This window comes from Atta cephalotes (assembly GCF_000143395.1).
Source record: "Atta cephalotes unplaced genomic scaffold scaffold00047, whole genome shotgun sequence".
NCBI lineage: Eukaryota > Metazoa > Arthropoda > Insecta > Hymenoptera > Formicidae > Atta > Atta cephalotes.
In genome coordinates this window covers 1,819,614-1,830,580 of record NW_012130111.1, presented here as the reverse complement: position 1 = coordinate 1,830,580, position 10,967 = coordinate 1,819,614, and the positions used below count along the sequence as shown (strand labels likewise).

The following is a 10,967-nucleotide window of genomic DNA, read 5'->3' as shown; positions in this document are numbered from 1 at the left end:
AATCTCTGTTGACCGCAATCATTGATGTAATAATATATAAAAATACGTATGTAATGTTTCGCATTTTATTGGTAAAACAGAGATATCGTTGAAATTCCCCTTAAACTCACAAATATGCTTAAGTAATTATTGAATTACTTGAATAGAAAGGTAATTTAAAAAAAATCGAATGATTCGTATTGTACTATATTGTATCTGTATATTTCTTATATAGAGACTTGTAGAGACAATTTATTATTATAGCGCTTATAGACATTCGAATTTTTCAGCACAGTGACAAAGTAAGTCTATTTATACTATCATACGAATAATTGAAAACTTACAGTGATAGATACAATCAAAATCGCGTAGCATGATAGTAATCGCAATTAGAATAAAAGCACATCAAGTAAAATTGTTTATGCTTGTATCTTAAAAGATACATCTACAGTATTCCATGAGAAGTCATTAAAACTAATCAGCTATCATTTTTAAATGCATAAAGCGAATAAGAAAAATAAAATATTCTTTTTATTAGAGAACATTTGTCTGTTTCATTTATGAAAGAAGCGTAAAGCGGAAATATTTGCATTATTTAATTGAAAAACATGAAATATGTCGTGAATCTTATTTTCGAAATGTTAAATTCTTAATAATATATATTTCGGGAATTTAAAAATACTTTTTTTTGGTCAAAAAAGATGTTAGTTTTTAAATTTCTAAAATACATACTATTAAGAATTTAGCATTTCAAAAATATATATTATTAAGATCGACAAAATTTAGTATTTGTATAAACATTTAAATGATACAAACACTTCCAATTGTTTTTATTTTCTATGTAAATGAAACTGTCAAATGTCCTATATTAAAAAATATTTTATTTTTCCTATTTCTTAATCCAAATGTCCTGTGTTAAAAAATGAATATAGTTAATTCGTTTAAAAATGAATACAACTGATTCGTTTTAACAATTCCTATGAGACATCCTGTATTAGATATTCCCATTTTTGAAAAGCATTCAGATTTTCCAAGGTTGGTAAAAAACATGTTTTAAACGTGTTTTAAATATTAATCTTTACCAATCCTGAGAATTTCACAAAGCTCTGATCTAATTGAGCAGTTTCAATAAATACAATGCTATGGAACATATTCTTCGAGAATGTCACTATGCTTTATGAATCAATGTACAATGTACTCTGCTGTTTACAGTCTGTGTAATTTAATTATTATATATATATATATATATATATATATATATATCGTTCAAAAGGAAATTGATTGTTTCCGATAATAGAAAAAAAATCTATAAAATTTGTATGCAACTTACAACAGATACATCGTAAAATCTTTATAGATTTAATAATTATTAAGTTGCGAGTAATTCCATTTTTTGATAAAAAAAAGCTAACAATATTTGAAAGATACGAAAATTATATTCAGTTAATTGAAGAGAAAAGAATTCCCTTTTTTATAATGCGACAAAAAATCGCCATATACATCATGATGTTTAATTCAACTTATAAATATTAAATTTCAAGCTGATTAAAATATACATTTTGTCACGACATAATACAGATCAAGAAACAATAGCTTAGCAGAATTTCCATCGATTTCCACACTCATTACACAACACGAAAGTAGTCATCGGTTCGTCGGCAGAACGCGTTTGCACCTGGTTGTACGTGCAGTTGCGCTTCTTGCATTTACCACACTTGAGCAAATCGGTCTTGGTTCCCTGTACAGTGGCAAGTTGTGCGTCATTGATGGCTTCTTTCTTGAATTGCTCACGTAATTGTTTAATCTCATCACTTGCCATTTCTTCTGCTGTCATTACTGCTAACCTAGCGGGCGTGATCGCACCTACCAAAAAGTTTGTCCGGAGATTAGGATTCTTCACATCGCGCAAATTGGCAACTCTGCTGCGAACCTGTATTCAACAAATATATAAAATTATAAATATATTAATGCAATTTGGCATAAATTTACATTATTGATGGCTATTAAATTGCAATATCAAAAAAGACATGATATTGAAATGATATTTATATGAAACATTGTTTATGATATATAAGATATATGGAATTTAGAAGTACAACTAGTATGTTTCTTATAAGTACAGCTCATTTTTATTCTATTATCCATTTTATAAATTTCAGTTCAATATAAGTTTTTTCCATTGCTGCAATTTTAATTGGGCAGCAGTGTACATAAGAAAAAAAATTTTAACAAAGAGTTTCTAGGATTATACACATGAACACACAATAAGAAGGGAAAGAAAGCCTTACATCCTAAAAAATATTTGAAATTAATATTTGAGCAATATTTTTTTCATAAAAATTCTATCTTTTTCCTTCAAAATGAGATGTAGATCAAACCCTGATCTCTAGTATTCCACGCGAGCGTCCTAAACATTTAGATTACTGAGGCAGAAAAAATTTTATATATGAAATAAAATAATATGTTTAATTACCCTATTTTTGTATCTGCTATCAGTATTTTTAAATTCTGCATAGATTGCTTCTTCCAATTCTTCTGCTAACTCTTCTGGACTGGCACAACCATCGATAACTTTTCCATCAACATGTAAAGCTGCCGCTAGTAATTCTCTGCATTTTAATCTGACTGCATCTGTTGTGATAGGAGCAGGAAAAGATGACTGTTTCCTTTGAATATCTTTGAAAGGTTTTTCTTCCTTCACTTTTACATCGACATCCATAATATCTTTTTCTTTCTTGTGATCACTCTCTTCCTTCGCTTTATCTGACTTCTCATCTTTCTTCTTTGAACTACTTGATGATGTTGAATCTTTCTCTTTATTTGATCCTAAAAATAATCAAATAAATTACAATAGAATTAAATTATGCATATAATATTATTAAAGATATCTATATGAAAATTAATTACATTTAAGTATCATATAATTACATTATACATACCTGATAAAAACTTTTTCCAATTCTTAATAAGAGTCTTCGATAAAGAAATAACTTCCTCATCTCTACTTGATTTTCTCAAGGCATTCACAGTCATTCCAATACGTGTCTTAGTCAAAAGCTCCAAGTCAACAGGTAATTTTTGAAGTATCTTAAGTAATTCCAAAGCCTGTTCTTGACCCTGATTGACCGAAATGTAAGATTTGTTTTTTATAACTAGTGTACACTTGTAAATAAAATAAAATAGATATTTGAAGTTTGACAAAAACAAAATAGAATATTTTAGTGCCATCAAGTACAATGACAAAGAATAGGCTTATTATAGTTATTGTAAAGCAATTTTTGTTTTAGTATAATTTTAATAAATTGATATTAACATTGATATGATTTGATTTTTTTTTTCAAAAAATAATCAGGAAAACAATCATATAACAAGACTTTTAAATGATTCAGTTTAATTATAACAAAAATACATTTATAAAAATTATCTTGCAATAAATAAACATTGAAAGATAATGAAAATTACACAATGTAAGAATCAAATTAAAGACTTTTAAGACTTTATTTTTAATTGAAATAATATATAAAATGAGTAAGCATGCAATAGTGTTCCATGGATAAACAAGCTTCCATGATATCTTGGCAATCATAGGTCTGTTCTTTTTAACTAAAGTTCTTGCACGGTTTATCTTTCTTCCTTTTCTCTCCTCGTTGGAGAGAAAAGATGAACCGTGCAAGAAGTTCGCGGCTTTTTGTGCATTTGGAAATCGTATGCTCGGAATCACTGAAAGATGAAGCGCGCTCTCCTAGCGTTAAAATACTCCTTTTAACGCGCGCGCGCGCATCTCAGTATACTGCGATCTTTATTTTACTCACTTATTACTCACCGTCCCGTCACCACTCGACATTTTGTTGAGCTTTTTTTGGATACGTAGCACTTCTTCCTCGGCGCTCATCGTCGGGGATTAAACACACAGTTTGCTACACGAAGATGGTTATAAACAACAAAAGCGTGAATGCCGAACGTAATTTTATTGACGCTCACTCTCACGGTCGTGTCTAACCGTGTCTCGCCGATTGTTGTTAACCCGCGACATAAGGCGCCCCGCGCCCGAAGCTATGGCTACGTTCAGCAGAATACAACAGCTTTCCAACTGTTTTGCGAGGTTTGTTCGTTATCGCTGAACTGAACTTACTGAACTAGTGCAAAAAGCGTCCACTGCAGCATTCCTTATAGAGCTGGATATCAATTATGTAACCACTGGATCTATAATGGCTGTTCAGTTACACTTGTTGTTATCAGTATATTCTTTTAATTCATCCAATCAGAATTCTAGTTCTAGAAGAATATACCAATAACAGCGAGTGCTCACTGTTTAGTCCTCTAAATGCTCCCATTCATGAAACTGTTTTCCTAGGATGAAAAGTGAAAAGTGAAAAATTTCTCTATCAACTTTAATTCGAGCTAAGAATTGATTAATCACAATCAAGTATTCTCCTTTCATTCGGCAGTAAAAAGGAAATACTTAAAGGTGATTGGTCAATTTTTATAGATTACGACATGCGGAAATATGATTATGGCCAAGCCAATATAAACACTTCCATATTCGTTTTGCAAACGACCATTTTTAATACTTTTTCTAGTATTTTTTAGTACTTTCGTGATACTGACCGAAGTTAGTCGCGCTTCACTTATAACTCTAGAAATCTAAGTGGGGGTAACCGATGAAATATCTCCTTCAAAAATGCAATGGTAACTCTCGCTTAGGGCGAGATTGAAAATGTATAATACATCTTCAATGCTGCAATGGCAAATAACGACCGAATGAAGCGATGACTTTACTTTTATCATCAAATCGATTATAGATTACAGTAATTAAAGTAATGTCTTCTTCGTGCAACTAATAACTTTTACGTATGTTTTGATTATCATTGTACTGTAAACGTGTATCACAAATATAATGCGACACTAATTATACATAATTATTTGTTTTTATTATAGTTTATTATAGTATGTTTATTAACTTATAGTATATTTATTAACTTATTATTTGCGCTATTATTGGCACGCATTGAACTATTGTCGAATTTCAGCCTTTTTTGGGAATATAAAATACTTTATACATTTTTTGTTGTAGAATTAATAAATCCATTTCGATAATTAGGTACTGTACCATGACATAATTTTACTTCGCAAATTAATAAATTAAACTAAATTAAACTTGCAAATTACAAAGATCAAGGACCTTAGAGCAGAAAACAGACTTTTATGGGCCTTCTACAATAAGCCATTAATCATAAATCAAAAGTTAAACGCTAAAAATTGATGACTGTGATTGATCAATTTTCAGCTTCTGATTTCTGACTTATTGTACAAATTTATGATTTATTGTAGAAAGCTTATAATAAACAACGAAGATAGAATAACAAAAATAACGCTAATAGTACCTCCCCGAACACACCAACTATTTTAAGATTAGAAGTTACATTCCATTTCGTATGCGATGCATCACTTATTTTTGTTATTTATCGAATATTAAACAAGGATTAATGATACATTACACACATTATGCATGAAACAGAATGCACCCTATAAGTAGCCTTTTTGCTTGGCCCTAACCAAAAGAACTAGAAGTTCGAACAGACTGCAAAGTACTGCAACTGCAAAGGAGGGAGGTGTGCGCGGAGCTAACAGCTTCGGGCGATTTCGTGCTCTTTCGTGTGCATTTTCAGGTTTGGATGTATTGGTTGAGTGTGACGACTGTATGTACATCCCCAGGGAATGCTACCCCTTGTACATACATCCCTATAGGAGCAGGACATTCTCTATTCTTCCACTGGATGCAACACATGCAATACAACTAATGTGAATGGATTTCATGGATTGTATTTTGTGAATTTTTCTTTTAGTTTAGCAAATTTAACTTGGACTATCACTGTAAAAAATTGTATATATTGGGTTGTCCGGAAAGTTTGTGCCGATGTTGAAGGAAACTTGAAATGTAGATTTAAATTTTAGTATACATTTATTAAATTATATAGATTAGTCGGCACGAACTTTCCGGACAACCCAATAACATATACAGACACGTACGATACATTATTATTATTATTATTGAGTGAGTGTAAAAATTTTAGTATTGGATTTATTATTCTAAGTTCAAACAGTTGCAATTTGGTTAAAAATTAATGAAATTTAAATTTAAAAAAGGATTTTAAAGATTCAAATCTCTACTTTTGAATGGTTATTATATTTTTTAAATTTATGTGAGTTTTATAATTTTTAGTAATGTATAGAAAACTATGAGTTAAACGGGAAATTTTTTCTTTACTTTGTAGACTAGTCATATGTCCAAAAAAAATTTGCAAAAATTTTTTAATTTTTAATGTAAAATCTTAAAGTTTTTTCTCTATAAAATTCGTTTTAAAAAATGTCTACAAATTTTGTTACTGAGTTATTACGGATTATATAAAAACAATATTTTGACTTTGATCGCTCATGATTTCATCAAATCATTACGATTAAAAAAAGATTCTTAAATTCTCTCAGATAGAGTAAAATTTAGATTTTCATTTATTTTTAACAAAAATAGCAGCTATTTGAATTTTGAATAATAAATTGGGCATGAATTTTTGTACTCACTCATGTATTCAAATTATACGAGAGGTTTATTCACATCACATGCTCCAATATGTAATATGCTTTACCATAGCTCTTACTTATTTTAACGCGCTTGATAAAATGAGTAAGAGCTGTAATATAATAGAAGCACATTGGAGCATGCTGGAACATGCAACGCGAACAAACTTAAGGTTTGCTCCAACTTCCCCCAACTGTAGCTCCTACTCACTCTAACATTTGAGTGAGTAGGAGCTATAGTTGGAAGAAGTAGGAGCATGTTGGAGCATGCGACGCGAACAAATCTTGTGTTATTTCTTATATCTTTCATCACTGTTATTAGGACACAGTCAACAATAGTCAACTCGGCAGGGCTACGTGTCATTAATAAAGAAAGAAAAAAATTAGCATCTGATTGTTGTTACATTTGTATTTCTACAAAACGAACACATGTAAGAGCTCACCTAACATTTTAATATGTGGTATGTGATTGTTGTTATTCAGAATAAATTTCAAATACCCTTAATAATTGTTGTCAATGTTTTCTAGGCCCACCTGGTGTAGGCAAGAGCACATTGGCAAATTTGTTGAAGGAAAATACTGAATTAAATACTGAATCGACGTCAGTAAAATAGCTATTGATACTGGATGTGTGAGCGATACTGGATGTATGACGAAGTTACAATGCAGCATATTGGATGGGAACACAGTAATTATTTTTGTAGCCATAGGTCCGTTTCCATCATAGATTCGAACCGGGTCAAAATGCAAGAACCAACTGCAGTCATATTAATTACCTTCATAACATTCCTAATGTTATTGAATTCAACAATGACATTTTTCCATGCCTAATTAATTCTTCTCCAAAATTATGTCGACTTCTATTGGTCTTTCTCCGATCAGTGAACATACAGATCATGTTCCGATATGCATTGCCTGAAAATCTATAGTTCACGTTACGTATACTGTACATTTTCAATATTGGCAGTGTATATCGACCCGTATGTTCACTGATCGGAAGGGCGGTAGAAGTCGGCGTAATTTTGAAAAAAATAAACAAAGTTAAATCAAGATTTAAGATAATCTTTGATAGACATTGATAGAATTGGGTCCAAGAAATATAAATGCAATTGTCTGTGTGTTGCTAGTATAATACGAATATTAGACTTTATTCTTAATAATTATAATTTTTGTAGTTTTTTAAATCATGAAATATATGTTATTTAATAAATGAACAAATAAAATCATCATGGATTATTGATGATCCATATAATGTTAAATTATTTAAAATTGGCCAACAAGTTTGGTTGAATTAAAATTATGAAATATTTTCTGTAAATTATATGTAATTATATCGTCTAGGTCACATGTTAAACATACAAATTTTTGTTTGCAATATCTTTCTTTCTAGTTAGTGAAACTATGGAGAATTAGATGACAAAAGGAGGACAAATCGCAGTGCTGACTTGTTTCCTCCAAATTGATTTGATGCTGTGTGATTCATGCTTAAAGCAAACGATGCTACTTTAGACCGTCTACATAAAAGACGGAAGACAGAAAGAAAGGCTAAGAACAAATCAGATAGCAATGTAGGAGCTGAAATTTTTGTAATTGTTATCCAAGAAACACAAAACTCGTTTGACTCAGAAATAGTGCATGAACTAACAAACAATGTTCTAGAAGACATGTCAATTAATGTAGATAGAACTTGAATGAATGGAAGAATGGAAAAAAGGTAAATAACGAATTAAGATGCTATTATTAACACAAATATTTGATTCATACATTATTAAATTCATGATTTTTTTATTACATAAATGTTCTATAAATATGCATACTTGTGAAGCTATAATATCCTATATATTGCAGAAAAATTACAATTTTTTCTCTGCAACTATCATTTCTGTTAATAATCAAACTTTGACGATAACACTGAAATCACAATTTTAAAGAGAAATCGAATATTATTGAGTTCTAAATACATAAATACGTTTACTAAATTAATAAATCATAAAATTAGTATTGTACAATATTATCAATTTTTCTTTTTCAATCACTTTGATATTTACAAGAACGCGAACTCTCGTCTTTAATAGTATCTCGTTATTGATGTATGATCGACTCATACATCAATAACGAGATACTATTAAACTCATAAAGTCAAGTACATTTATTTTTTATTTATTTGCATTACATTATATTTACTCACATTATGACTAAAAATTATAACTGCATCTTCCTTGCTTTCACTGTTGCAAATTGATCTATGATCTGTTCAAAGTTAATTTTTTCAGAAAATTTATCATTATTAAGAAAAAAAGAAAGTATGAAAAGGTGAAAGGTAATGTATTTTTACGAGAAAATTTGCACAGAAAAAGATTTATTTTAAGCAAAACAATTAACTTAAATAATTATTAAGCTTTGATTTGTCTTTCACATTGCAAAAATAAACTTGGCTCTTATCAATTAAATTGTCATTGTGAAGATTTCATATTTATAATTTATAATTTCTGCGACATTAACATTTTGAAATAAACATTTCAATTAAAAATTTAAAATTATGTAGAGTAATTATAATTATCTTTTAGTGAATAAAAAAAATTGTATAAATAAAATATTTGACAATTTATTATTTTAACGAAGAAAACAGTATTTTTTCACCAAAATTTAGATATAAAATTCGAATGTCAGATTTATATTTTGATTCATGATATATACCATGCTTGAGGAAATACATTGGATCATGTTTTTTCCATTTTAACTTTGCGTCCAAAATCATGTCTAGGTACTGTGTTAGTACAATTTTTTTATTAATTAGAATTAGCCTATGTTTCGTTTTTCTGAATACAGATCTAAAGTTGATGTGATTAGATTTTTGTTTATTTTACTTAATGTGCCAATGTTAGTCCAATCATTTATTTTAATGCATATTGAAGTTTGCCTGTTGCGTTATGTATTTTACCATCAATTGCCAATACTGCGATATCATCAGCAAATGTGGCCAACAGTATTTGTCTGTTACGAAGAATATCACTGGTGTACAATAAGTAAAGCAGGACTAAGGATACTTCTCTGCGGCACCCTCGTTGCAATTTATTTTAGATCCGAGTCTTTATCATGGCGTACTTTGAAACATCTTCCTTTGATACAAGACTTGAGTATCTCAAAGTTGTTGCCTTGACAAATCCTTATGCAGTTTAAATTCTAAATCCTCATGTCATATCTTGTCGAAGGCTTATGCGACATCGAGGAAAACTGCTGCACAGATTTTCTTCTCTTCCAGTACTTTTTCTATAACGTTTGTTATGCGATGCACTTATTCTATCGTAATATGTTTGCTTCTAAACCCGAATTGATGCGGAATTAGCTGTCTCTCTTGTATTATTGTAATTTGTATTATTGTTCTTTTTAAGAACAGTTTCTCGAGAATCTTAGATAAGATGGATAATAGTGATCGGTTTATAGAATGTAACTTCATTTGGCGGTTTCCCTGGTTTCGGGATTACAATTACTTCAGCTATTTTCCAGTATCGAGGAATATATTTTTGCATAAAACATGTATTGATTACATATTGCAGCTTGCATATTGCTAAATCTGGAAGTCCTTTTATAATCTTTCCTGTAATGAAATCATACCCTGGTGTTTTTTTTGTACTGAGATCGCAATTAATTAAATTTTTACATTCTTTTAGAGTAACAAGGAGAATTTCTTCTTCGTCTTTTTTATTAAAAAATTTTAATAAAAAATTTTCCTTATTAGTATCCCCGGGAATGGTATAAAGACATTTGCCAGATGTTCCGCAAAAAGATCCGGCTTTTTGCTTTGAATTTCTCGCCCATTTGCTATTTACATGTTCCAGTGGATTATGAATCCTTGATTTTTTAAGACTCCTGGTTGCTTTCTATAGTGAGAATATTCTGTACTTTAATCTACTGCCAAGTTGCTAAGATATTTGTTTATTGATTCATTTTTTGAATTCTATATCCGTCTGTTCAGAAGATTAGTCTCCTCAATCGATTTAATTTACTCTTTTTATCTGGATGTCTGGATCGTTGCCATCTCCTGTGTATTCGTCTTTTTGCTATGACCAGTTCTTCTATTAGATTCTAGTAGAATAATAATATCATTTACTTAGTTGATTTATAAATATATTGTGTTTACAGATACTTTCTTTTTATATAAAAAATTTTTTGTTAATTTCTTTGTTAGTTGTATATAAAATGTGAAAAGATGTTTTGCTATTATATTATATGTATACTTATGTGTAACTGTATGTACATGTGTGCATGTATATATATATATATATATATATATATATATATATATATATATAGAGAGTAGTATATAGTAGTAGTAGGACGCGGCGTCCGTACCCTCCCTCCCCCTACCGTACGAACGAAGTAAGTAAGTTAATTAAATTAAAGTTAAGTTA

General features: G+C 29.8%; 2 protein-coding genes across 2 annotated transcripts; one reads left to right on the top strand and one right to left on the bottom strand.

Annotated features, from left to right (window-relative positions):
• Positions 1–1,417: 1,417 nt before the first annotated feature.
• Positions 1,418–3,871, bottom strand: LOC105622625 (transcription elongation factor S-II). The gene is made up of 4 exons (XM_012204041.1): positions 3,803–3,871; positions 2,919–3,096; positions 2,453–2,805; positions 1,418–1,909 (listed from the first exon to the last, which is right to left on the bottom strand). The coding sequence occupies exons 1-4, from the start codon at positions 3,869–3,871 to the stop codon at positions 1,574–1,576; spliced, it is 936 nt and encodes a 311-aa protein (XP_012059431.1). The 3' UTR covers positions 1,418–1,573.
• A 2,786-nt stretch (positions 3,872–6,657) lies between these two features.
• LOC105622658 (adenylate kinase isoenzyme 6 homolog) lies at positions 6,658–7,282 on the top strand. The gene is given in 4 exon segments (XM_012204070.1): positions 6,658–6,728; positions 6,994–7,016; positions 7,084–7,148; positions 7,151–7,282. Coding segments are annotated over 4 exon segments (291 nt in total).
• The last annotated feature ends 3,685 nt before the right edge of the window (positions 7,283–10,967 follow it).